The sequence below is a fragment of the Drosophila sechellia genome, chromosome 2L (assembly GCF_004382195.2).
Source record: "Drosophila sechellia strain sech25 chromosome 2L, ASM438219v1, whole genome shotgun sequence".
Taxonomy (NCBI): domain Eukaryota; kingdom Metazoa; phylum Arthropoda; class Insecta; order Diptera; family Drosophilidae; genus Drosophila; species Drosophila sechellia.
The window spans coordinates 7,824,792-7,837,176 of record NC_045949.1 but is presented as its reverse complement, the minus strand read 5'-3'; the positions used below and the strand labels follow the sequence as shown (position 1 = coordinate 7,837,176).

General features: G+C 41.3%; 1 protein-coding gene across 1 annotated transcript in view; it reads left to right on the top strand.

Annotated features, from left to right (window-relative positions):
• The first annotated feature begins 190 nt into the window (after positions 1-190).
• Positions 191-12,385, top strand: part of LOC6611592 (histone-lysine N-methyltransferase SETD1A) — an 82,802-nt gene continuing 70,607 nt past the window's right edge. Inside the window, exon 1 of the mRNA XM_002036093.2 lies at positions 191-2,267. Coding sequence (XP_002036129.2) covers positions 1,266-2,267 — 1,002 coding nt within the window. The 5' untranslated portion in view covers positions 191-1,265. The remainder of the gene's footprint in view (positions 2,268-12,385) is intronic.

Sequence of the window (12,385 nt, the reverse complement as noted above, 5' to 3'; positions counted from 1 at the left end):
AACATTTCTGTTAAGGAAGTAGCAGCAACGAAGAGAAAACTTAAGAGAGCGGTGCAAAAAGCGGCACTAGAGTGACCATGCGGCGGTAAACAAGAAAAGCTGCCAAAAAGCGAGAGCACAAACTTCACCGTAACGGGCGCCAGAAGAACTGGCCACACTACACCACCGACACTCAGTTTTCGTTCGAAAATTTAACGGCTCTCGAACCGTTCGGACGTGTCGCTCTCGGTGCGCGTGTGTGTGAGTGGCGAATATAAATATCGGGGAAAAAGCTCGCACGTGCGACGCTTGCGAAAAAAAAAAAATTGGAAATATATGTATATATATATTGCGAAGAGAGGGGCCCAGCCAGGCTGAATGCAAATAAATATTCAATAACGAGTGCAAAAATAATTTGCAAGCGCAAAAAAGATTTATAAATAGTGCAACAACAACGGCGGCAGCATCAGCAACGATAATAGCAACAACAACAGCGACACAATAAAAGAATTTGTCAGGCGGCGTTTGTTTTTGTTCACCCTCTCTCTTTCTCTCTCGCCCATCGTCTGTGTCGTGCTTTCCGCTTCATCTCTGTCTGCCGGCCTTCGGCGCGTGTGTGCGTGTGTCCCCGTGTGCGTGCGTGCTTGTGTGTGTGTGTGTGTGCGTCCGTCGTCTGTGCAGCGCAAAGATAAAAAAGTTCAGAAATTGAGATATACGAAATGAAATACAAAAATTCAACTTAAGAAATTGCGCCGAAGAGGAATTAATTTATGGCGAAAATTTAATAAGTGCAGGGCAGAGGAATTGGAATAGTAGGAAAAGTGCGCACAAGTTTTACACAGCCGACAAAAGCCGGCCCGATTATATATATTTCCTTCTAAAAATACGACTGAAATAATATCGAAATATTCGAAACACGCGACAAAATTGTGAAAGTACGAGAAATTGGAATCCTGTGTGGCGGTGCGAGTGTGCGAGCTGATTTTGCCGTCGGCAAAATGCAAATGCAACAAAATTAGTTAAACTAGCTGACAAAACCAAACAGAAACCAATCAACGAATGTGCCAAATTGTTAAGTGAAGTGCAAGTAAACAAATCGAAACTTTAAAGGAATCAATATTATGGATCCCAATCGTCGCAATCCTATCACTAAATAAAGAGTTGTAAAGAATATAGATAAACAGCGCAATTTTTGTTTCAAAGTCGAAAAGGGTCACAATCGGGAATATGGTGAAAATGGATTACTAGTAGTATCCACATCTGGTTATTTGAAGTATTGCCCAAAAATGACCGAATACGTGACGCCCATGATTAGCACCGTCTTGAAGAAATACCAGACGAGTGCCACCAAATCGCTCCAGGGACCAGGACACGCCCTCACCACCGCCGGTGTCCTCGACATAGTCACCAATGGCAGGAGCGAGAGTCCTGGCCTCAATGGCAAGTGCCAAGCATCTCCGCCAGTTGTGGCGCTGATCAAAAAGGAAATACTCAGTTCGCCGGAGCCGCAGGATCTGCAGCATCACGAATGCTCGACGAGGGGCACGCCGCCACAGATATATTCGCCTGCCACGCCCCCCCGGGAACTATCTCAGCCGATTTTATCGGTAGCGGATGCGGGATGCGGGGAGTTGTACGAGACGAAACTGGAGGGCAAGACCATTGGATGCTTCTCCGTGGGCGGCGAGATGAGACTGTGCCTGCCACAGTTCCTCAACAACGTTCTCAACGACTTCTCGCTGGAGCAGATCAACAGGATCTTCGATGAGCTGGGCATCTACTGCTCGCAGTGCACGCACGATCAGCTGGTGGAGTTCAAGGCCGCCAAGATCCTGCCATCCGATGTCAAGGCCAGTGGCCTGATCACCCGTACCGATGCGGAGCGACTCTGTGCCGCCCTGCTCCATCGCTCCGACCGGAATAGCTACGTGCCGATCGAGAGTTTGGCCAAGGGTGCACTCAGCTTCCACGTGTATCACAAGTGCTTTGGCAAATGCGAGGGCATCTGCACGCCGGACATGTACTCCTACCAGAAACCGACCTGCATCAAGTGCCTGGAGTGTGACGGTTGGTTCTCGCCACAGAAATTCGTGGGTCATGTGCATCGCAAGTTCGAGAATCACACCTGCCACTGGGGCTTCGATTCGCGCAACTGGCACGACTATCTTCATGTGGCGCTCGATGTGGAAAATCGCGAGAAGTACCAGATCATCCTCGATCAGTTGAAGGAGGTGGAGCTCAAGGAGATGCACAAGGCGCAGCGCGAATTGGAGCACAAGAAAAGAAAGGTGCGTTGGGTTTAATATAAGAGGATTTGAAATTGAATTCTATAAAAACAGTAAATAGTTACTATTCTCTAAGTTATTAGTTAGTGTTTTTTATCTCCCTATTTTCATGCTAAGCGTATAAAATTAGCTTCATTGGACAAGTGTTATTATTGGATACATAATGTGCACCTTTCTGGGCAGGTCAACAATTTCCCAGAACGCATGCGATTATTATTAACTCGATAATCAGCCCGCCCTTCGTTCGCTCAATTATTATTGCCCCCTTTTTCCATTAGCTCCACTTGTATCCACAGCCCTGATCTTAATATTAATTATGCATAAGAACGAACGCCCCACGCGGCAGCCACAAATGCGATACAAATATCACAAAAATTTCAGCGGCGGCTACTGCGGCTCCATATTTAGTGGACTTCCATTCACATTTCTCATTCGATTCGATCTTCTTTAACGACACTTTGTGTTTGCTGCCGTTAAGAAATGACATAAAAAGCGCAAAATGCACAGAGTAGTGCAAAAAAAAAGAATTTTTGTATATATATAAATATAAAAACAAATTTCACCGCTGGTCATTTATAATGAATTCATAATAATTATAATTTCAATGCAGCTGCAATTTATGGCGCTGCTTTCGTGGCCGGGGTGTAAAACATTTTTTTATTCGACTAGGCCATTTTTTGTGATTATTTATTTAAACTACTTAATTTTATGCTTATGCAAAATATTTTCCCGCAAAAAAAACACAATAAATAATACATTTTTCCGCTGCTGAATTTTTGTCTCTTATTTTTTTTATTTATTTTTTTTTATTTTTTTATATGTTTGTTGTTGTTTAAATGGTTTTGTTGTAGCTGCCGCTGCATTTTGCGGTTGCCAAAGCGTCTGCCGCATTTCTGAATGTTTGCCGCCGCGGCAGCGCTGCCAGCGAATCGGAATGGAGCTTATTTTTAGCTTTCCACTCAATTTATTTGCGCCCCGTCTCGTCTGCGCCTTTTTTTTTTGAAGCCTGCGGACAAAAGGCTTTCGATTTTCCAGTCGCAGTGCGAAAGATACCCTGTACGGTATTTCAGAATCAGTGGAAGCCTGGAATCAAACTGTAAAAGAACCCTAACCAAAAACAATACCATGAATTGATCAAAAGTTGTATATATTTGTGACTTATACCACCAATTAACCACCTAAATTCCTCTAAATTTCTCGCACTCAAGAGTATCTCAGACTTCTAAACCTTCTGTTCTGTTATTTTTGTATATATGTTTTTTTTCTGCGCTCAAACTGGTGCGTGTTCCATGAAAATCCGCTTTGACCAGCTTCAATGTTAAATATTCAGCAAATAATAATAATAAGCCAGTGCGAACGGGATGGCCTGATAAGAGAGGGTGGTTGGGTAGAGGGGGGAGGTGTACTGTGCGAAGGGGGGTAGCAACAAAAATAAATCGCAAACCGGTTGCCAACACTGTCTGCTGCGAAGTCTCTGTACTTTGCTCGGGGTATTCGTTTTGGTCTCGTTTTTGGTTTTTGATCGGGCTTTTTAGTATTGGTCTGGGCCCTCGTCTCGTTATGGGATGTGGATGTGTTTTCCGTCTGGCAGAGTCGGGAATCCAATCGGATCGTATTGGATCGCCATGGATTCCCTGCAGCGGGAACGAGAGCGAGCGGTTTGGAGTTGGTTAGGTGGAAACTGAAGTCAAAGTCGCAGAAATAACAAAACAAACGGCTTGCGGCATATATTTTGTGGCGCACCAAAATTAGGAACTCAATGTGGGGATTATATAAAAGAGCAGCACAGAATGTTTGCTTTTGAAAAAAAATAATAATAATAAATATAACCTTACAATGTGATTACTTTTTGCTATCAAGACGTGAAACACACGCACTTTAAAGGTTCCAAAAAATGAAGGTATTTTTATATTTACCTTAAGTTGTATTTTTGAATATGTATTTCTATGTTTTTCTCACCTTTTTAGGCGTCAATAATCTTCCTACTTTCGCTGCTCTCCCATTTTGGAATTTTGTCATGGGAGTCCAAGAATTTAAATTGCAACTCGCAAATTTTTTCGAATATTAACTATTGAAATCAAGCTTTGTTTGTTGATGCGGCGACAACAGGTTTATGTTATTTGTTTGTATATTCGTAACTTTTTTGTTATTTTTGTGCTTTGATTTTTGGGTTTCGTGTCGCGCTCGCTTATCGCTCATAAAATTTTCAAATTTATGCTAATCTTTCGTATTCAACTTCTTCCATTGGCCGTTGCCATTCATCGTGTTTTTCTGGTTGTCAAACGAAATCCATTGCACAGCACGTTTCTGCAGCGACCAGAAAGAAATTACAAAATTTGGGAGAAAAAGCGCCTAGTCATTTTTTTTTTTAAAGTGGGCTTATCAATGGTTTTTTTTTTTTCAGCCCATTGGTGATAAGGTTTGTGCTCTGTTGGCCACGTTTTTGCAAAAACCAAATCTAGTCAGGGTTTTCGTTTATTTTTCCATCATCGAGCCTAAGATTATTTTGAGTTGGCTATTGATAAGAAGAGGTCTAAGTTAATGTGTACATGTCGCTGGCTCAGTTTTACGAGGCGTATAAATATTTTACGATCGCGCATACGCCATGTGGGGCCATCATTGGAATTGGAATAAAATTCACCTAATTTGTAGCCGTTTGGAAATTGGAATGCCAAGCGGATTTGTCTCTTATGTCATTCGCTAATTGACAAATCGTGGAGAATTCGCGATGAAAAATGGAAAAATCTGGATTGAATTGATTATGCAAGATTAGATAGGTGTCATTTATATAATTAATCATGAGATCATTGGATTATTATAATAAAAAAAAAATGTATGCGCACCATTTGATCTCAAATTGTCAGAACTGAGAATTTTTTAATATTTATTTCATAAAATTAATCCGAAGCATGTAAGTCCCTGCTAATCAGATGATCTCAACTAATTGCATCTTAAATAAAATCCAGCTTGGAGCAGCGACTTAGCCAGATGGATCTGTCCTATCTTTCTCGCTAAACAATATATTACCCCGCAGGCTTTTCACATTTTCCACTCCTCTGCGTCTCAGCCTTCCTTGCCCTCTTTTCTCTTTTCCTCTCTTTCCCTGCCAGCTGTCAGTTGGCGATTTGATAAGCGCGATAAGCAAAGAGCGATCTCTTTCAATGCCCCCCAGCCGGACAGCCCTCTGTCCCCCCCTCTCCTCTGCTGCGAACAGATTGCACTGTGGGCAGATCTCCAGACCGAACTTTTCCCAACCCACCCAACTTGTCATGTGATGTTCGCTTGTTCTTTCGCTCTGTTGATCTCTTGTGCTCTTCTTGCTGTTTTTCTTTCGTTATATGTGTTGTTTTCTTTTTTTTTTTCTATATTATTATTAGCAAAAACTTAAGACACACGACAAGGCGAGCGCAGGAAAACAATACAGTGGTTGTTGCGGAAGGCATAGTGTTCAAAAAGGACTCTTCGAAATTACAAAAAATTTAAATAAAAAATAGTACAACTATTTTCTGTTGGATATTTTCATATCTGACAAAGTTGCTAATTTTTCAAACATTTCAATAAATATTTTTTTTTAGATTTGATTTGCCAAAGACCACTGTAGAATTGTTACCATATTGCAGGAGGTGCGGCCTTCTAGTTGCGATTTTAAAACGGGGTGGATGTTCGCAGGGGGGGGGGGGTGTTGGGGGTACAGTGTAGATTCGTTAGTGGGGAAGGTGTATTCTCTGCTCCGTACATCGTTTTACTTTTTTGCATACACTTATCGGCGCCGTTCTCCAGCTCCTTGTTGTTGTTGCTGCTAAAGTTGTTGCCTTGGTTGTTTAACGTGCAGTTGTTGTCGTTTTGGGTGCCTGGAACAGGTGTCTGCCCGCTCTTAAGTCTTCTTTCTTATAGCCAACCGTCGCCTGTGCGTCGTCTATCGCTGATCTTACATCTAAATGGGCTGACGTCGTCGTTGCTTGTTATTGCAGTGCCGTTGGTGGGCTAAGAACGTCCCCTTCCGCCGGCTTCCCTTAACCCATGCCACCCAACAACCTGATTTCTAGACCCGTCTCGAGATCGCTGCCCGCCTCGCCCCCCTCTCTTCCCCCACCCCGCACATTCAGTATCTCTATTCACTTCGGAAATGTTTAAAAATCATTCTCGTGTTTATTTTAATTAAAGCTCACACATTAAAATTGATCGTTCGATTTTGTTACTGTTTTGGTGGCTTTGCGTGTTTATTTGCTGCCAGGCTAAGGAGCGAAAATTTGTGAAAATATTTAAATAGCTCAAACGTGTTTAAACAATTTATATTTGTTGGGCATACAACAAAAAATTAGGTGAGAAATTGGGAATAAATGCGAGATGAATAGGTGTAAATTGTTGTGTAAATATTTTTCAGTGTTTTAAATTTTGAGCACTATTAAAATATATTTTTAGTACTAATGAAATATGTTTATATATTTTACAAGTGATAATTGATAAAAAGTTAAGAATAGTGTCACATTATCTTACTTATATTTAGTCTTTCAGTTAATAAATGATTGCATTTTTTTATTATTATTTTTTCTTTATGTATTATTTTTTTTTAATGAATCCTACGCATTTTTCCAACCAGCCATTGACCTCGCACTGATCTCGTTCCCATTGTTAATTGTTGTTGTGCATTTGCTAATTCCTAGGCAAATGTTTTTGTTGTAATATTCACTTATACTATATTAGAAACATTTCATTTGCAATTTGAATCGTCAATCGGAGCTGATAATTTCGAACAAAAACGAGGTCGCCTTGACTGGCCGGGTTTTCTTATCAGGTGGTTCTTGCCTCCGGATCCAAAATATATACCAATATCAGTTGCCATATTCGTAATCTACCCACTCTGCCTCTTGGAGTTCCTCATACCCTGGTGCAGTTCCCTCTGCTCTGCTCCATTATCCAGTTATCTAGACCGGGGGTCAGCATTAACCCACGTCTAAGCGTCTTATTCTTCGGCAGACGTGACAAAATTTGCATGGCGATTAAATCGGTAACCCGCCGTCTTTTTTTCTCTCAGTCTCTGGCTTTAACTTATCTGATATCTTGGGGCTTTGGGGGGCAGCATTTTGTTGTTGTGGCGCATTGTTTACCCGCGATTTCCTAGTGTCATTTCCCATCTTTCCTCGGTCGCTTGTCCAGCATTTCCGTCGTGGAAAACGGAGTGGGGTATGATGCACCTAAAGAAACATCATTGTGATTTCAACTGAAAACTTACAAAAATTACATCTTCTAACAATTACATCCTTTTTTAAATACATAACATGCTTAATACAGAACGTCTTTAAACTGCTGAACTAAATATATGTTTTAATATATGATACTATTTTGCTGTGCTGTGAAAATGAGGGGCTATGGCTATATAGTTTACACCTGGCACCGGTGACTGGCAATGACGACTTGCTTCACTGGTTCGGCTTGCAAAAAAAAAGAAAAAAATAGGAAAGGTAAAGCGGTGGGGGTATCTGGTAGTCTGGTCTGTCTTGGTTCTGGGTCTTGAACTTCTTTGCTTCCTTCCTATTTGCTTAACGGTCTTCAAACCCCCTTTACTCCACTCCACTTCCCCACCACTTCCATATCTATTTTATTCGTCTCCCCTCGCCGAGTGTTTTTCTTTTCTCTACCAACAATCAACGCTAATTGAGCAGCCCAGGCCAATTCACATTTTCTTAATAATAGCCGCTGGATCGTTATTATTTTGACAATTTTTGCAAATTGCAAAAATGTCACACTATAGAAAAAGAAGAGAGAAATAAATTTGTTTGCCATGTTTTAAATACAAATGCGACGTGGGCGATAAGTTGCCAACTTTCTACAGATGTATTCAAAAAAATGTTCAAAGAGAACTGCGTATAAACATTTTTTAATTTTTGAATTGTTTTTTCACTGTTTATCCTTTTTGAAATCGAGCTTTGTAAACTATTTAATGATCTGAAATATCTTAAAATTATCCATAAAAGAACGCTCTATTTAAATAGGCTTTTAATTCCCACGCTATCACAATTCCCTTCAAAAAATCCAATTGTTCGCCAAGTTTTTCATAATCATGGCGAAAAATGAGAACGAAATCAGTGAATGATTGACCAAATAATTAATTTGATATCTTTTGCCCTCCAATTGGTTTATGCCACTCCACACATGGAAACTTAATCGCCACAATTGTAATTTTTTGATTGACGGCTGTGGTAATTCAAAACTTGACATTCGTTTTATGGGGCAGTCTGATAATGATGATGCATGATCTAGCCTCTTGATTTCCCAGCCCCATTTTTCACCCCCAATTTCCCCCCTTACCTGTCTCGTTTTCAGCCGGCTTACATCTTAATCTTTATCCCCGCTTTTCCGCTGCCTCAAAACTTTCACACGCGATGTGCGATGACGACAGAATCAACGAAAAATTCTATAACAATTGTCGAGCTGTTTTTTTTTTTAATTTTTTCGTTTTTTTTTATGGCTTGGCTGTTTTGAATTTCAACGGCTACTCGTGTTGAGCGCTGCGCGAAATTCTAGACGTTTAAATGTCATTGTTGTTGTAGTTGTTGCTGCGGGGTCTCGTGTTGTTGTGATTGTTGCAGATGTTGCCGTTGTTTTTGTGTTGTTGTTGCTGTCACTGTTGCAGGCGGCTTGTAAGTGCGCATGAGTGAACATTGGGCAGCAGCAAAAATAATAGAAGCAACGCCAGCCGGCAATAACCACAATGCACTGAAAACAAGGTCTATTAACTAAAAGTCAAATGAAGTCGAAAAGAGATAAGCAGTATACTCTATCGCACCAAACAAAAAATCCTTTAAATATTTTAAATCAAATGCCATATTGTAAAGAAAAATGTATTTAAAAAGTTAAAATAATGCATTAAAAATGAAAATACATATATTAAAATATAACACATGATTTCTTATAGTAATATTTTTAACTAGTTCCTATGTTCGTTCATATTTAAAGTGTGCTTTTAAAATAATTGTTATAAAAAGTTGTAAGATTTGGCGTAGATCTTTTTTTTTTCCAGTATAGTCAACGTCAATTGCAAATTTCGCGCGACATGGCGGCAGAAAGCAACAACAACAACAAGCTGTAGACGAACGGACCCCAAGCGCAATTTTCCTTACCTGCCGAACACCCACCCACCCATACACCACCCCATGATTTTCCAGCGAGCGACTTGTTGTAAATGATATTGTTGTCACACCAATGCAAATATACACGTACGCTGGCAGAAGTATTTGCATAGTGAGTGCCGCAATGTTGTTGCTGCCACCCCCTAACCCCTTCCCCCCTCCGGTTTGCCTTCCAATTCGATTCACCACAAAATGCAACAAACCGCAATAGCAACAACAGCCCCACCAGGAGTAACTACAATAACAACAGCGATGACGTCACTCATACACTTTATAAACACAAAGTCCGATTCGGGCTGTTTGATATTGACATTGAAAACGTTCGATAAAACGATCATTAATGAAAAAGGGACTGTAATCAATTTGTGTAATCAGCTTGTTAGGAAAATATAACCTTAATTTGCAGGCAAAGCTCATTTAGCTTCATTTTTTACTGGCACATGTTACATTAATATTGTGATAGCAGAGTAAATACTAAGATATTTAGTAAACACATTTTTTTTATCTTTAGATACTTAAATCTTAAAAACTAATTTACATGAGTATTTCTTGATGAGCTATTAATTGAGATACATGATGCATTCTCTGTGGATTGCACTGCCACTTTTACGCTGCTTGTAGCGAACCATTATCATTTTAATTAAACTTTCCAGGGCATTGTATCTTCGTTAATTGCGGTCGAATTAGTCTAGTCAGCTGTCTGTGAGCTGTTAGTCCCTCTTTTAGGCCTCCATTCCCCATTCTCCATTCCCCATTCTCCATTCCCCATTCCCCCCTTTTATCACCTCCTCCACCTGCAGCATTTGTTGTTGCAGTCAGCGAACTATAAAAATCGTACATTGTTGCGTCTCCCACTCGAAATGCCGCCCCCTTTCCCCATTGTTGTTGTCGTGCATATTTTTCTGTTTTAATTGGCGCACGCAAATTGTGCACATAACCTCAAAGTGGCTATGAGCCCGAACCCTCAAAGCCCCACCGCTTTTCACCTAACCCACCTCCCCACCTCCTTCAACCGAAGCTCAAGTTTGTGGTAAAGCTGAAGATGATAATGATGATGGGAATGACGTAGGCTCTGTCTCTCTCACATATCATATACCCATCTCTTTTGAATAGGTTGCAGGGAGGTCTTTTCTTTTGGAACGGGCACGCGACTGGCGATTTGTGGTGTCGAGACAATCTTTTCGCCGCTTAAAGAAATATTAGAAGCTGACGCGGCGACGAAGACGACACCCAAAGTGGGCAGTGAAAATGCAGGCAGAAAGGGTTGGGAAGGGGACTTCCAGGGGGAGGGTATCCAGATTCATGGCTGCCTCACGTAATTATATAACGTAACGTGCACAAGAGACAACATTGTGTTGCCGGTGAGTTTGTTGCTTCTGCTGGTGATGAGCGCAGGGGTTGTGTTTTTTTTTTCTTTTTTTTTCTAACTGTAATTAATGAAACGTTTGCTGCACTCACTCCCATCGTCCTTTCTTTCACTCTTTCTCGAGCTTTTTTATTAGCTCTTCGGGCCACTCGAAAAAAAATTCAATAAATTTGCATATAATACTTATTTTTACGGTAACACGTCAGGTAATCAGCAATTAGTATCTTAATAAATTACTACAAAACTTAAATATAGCATCTGTCAAGAAACTGTCAGTTTACTTTGTAATATAATTGGTTTATACATTGTAAGATTTAATTGCAACATATAAAAGTAGTGGGAATGCAAGGTAATAAAGTCCATTTAATAGTATTACACACTTTTTTAAGATGTGCCCATATATTTTTTGTGTATTTTTAGAGCAAATTTCTTATGGTTTTCGAGGTGATTTTTTTTTTTGAGTGCACTGCTGTTTACGGAAATGTTGAGACAGCGCAAGCCAAGCAAGCGACCTCTTTATTGAGCCCTCACCCTACACTTTCCGTTGCCCCTCCCCCACCGTCTCACCCACTTCCTCCCGCCTTCCACCCTCCCCCTTCTTCCCAACAAATGCACACCCCCCTCTGTCGTCTACTGTCGGATTCTTCCTCTTCTTTGTGCACTTGACGCCGCATTGTGCAATGTATTGACTTTTTACACGTGACAGGCAATTGACGAGTTGCCATTGTTGTTGTAGCTGTTGCCGTGCTTGAAACGCTACTATTGTTTTTGCAATTGTTGCTGTTATTGTTGCTGTTGTTGTTGCAGTTGTTGTAGTGTCTGGGGCATCGCACGTCTAATTGCTTTAGCTTTTGTAGTTGCTGTTGCAGTTGTCTGACCCTTCTGCCGGCACATGTATAAATTAATAATTATGAGACGACTCAAGACTCAAGAATCAATCGTTCGGCTTTTCGCATGTGCTTGCTTTGCTTTTCCGTCTGTTCCGTGCCGGCCGACCTTTGACCATCACCAGCAGTCACGCCAATCGCAGGTGTGAACTCGCAACGGATGTTGGCTACTGTTCCTGCCGTGCTTCCTACTTGGAATCTATTTACATATCTCGCTTTAAGTGTTTAATACGCAACTTGAAAGTTAGCAAAAGATGGCGATAGGCGGAAAATTGAAGCTGTGTTGCGCGTTAAGTTGCCGCTACTCAAATTTGACTGCTGCCACTGATGGCCGCCGTTTGAGCATATCCCCTATACTTTGGCTAATATTCACATTTCGCCCAACAACATCTGCTGCTCATCAGTTCAAAGTGTTGTTGCTTCTTTTTTTGCTTTTGCTGCTTAAGCTTCGGCAGTTGGCAGTTGCAAGTTGCAAGTCGCTAGTTGCAACTCGTTGGCATTGCCCGTTTTAGTGCTGCCAATTGCCGCTGGCCACGCCCCGACAATCGCCTACTTTGCGCCTCAATTATGCCAATTGCCGCTGCAGCAGAGCCATGACCTTAAAAAGGCAGCATGGAAATTGTCTGAGTCGCTGGCCCGTTTCAGTTGCCGCCTTCGCAGTCCCCACCCCCTGCAAGCCCCTTTGGCGCAGCCCCTCCGCTTTGAAAATACTGCAGCTGTTTGATGTGCGTTGCTGTC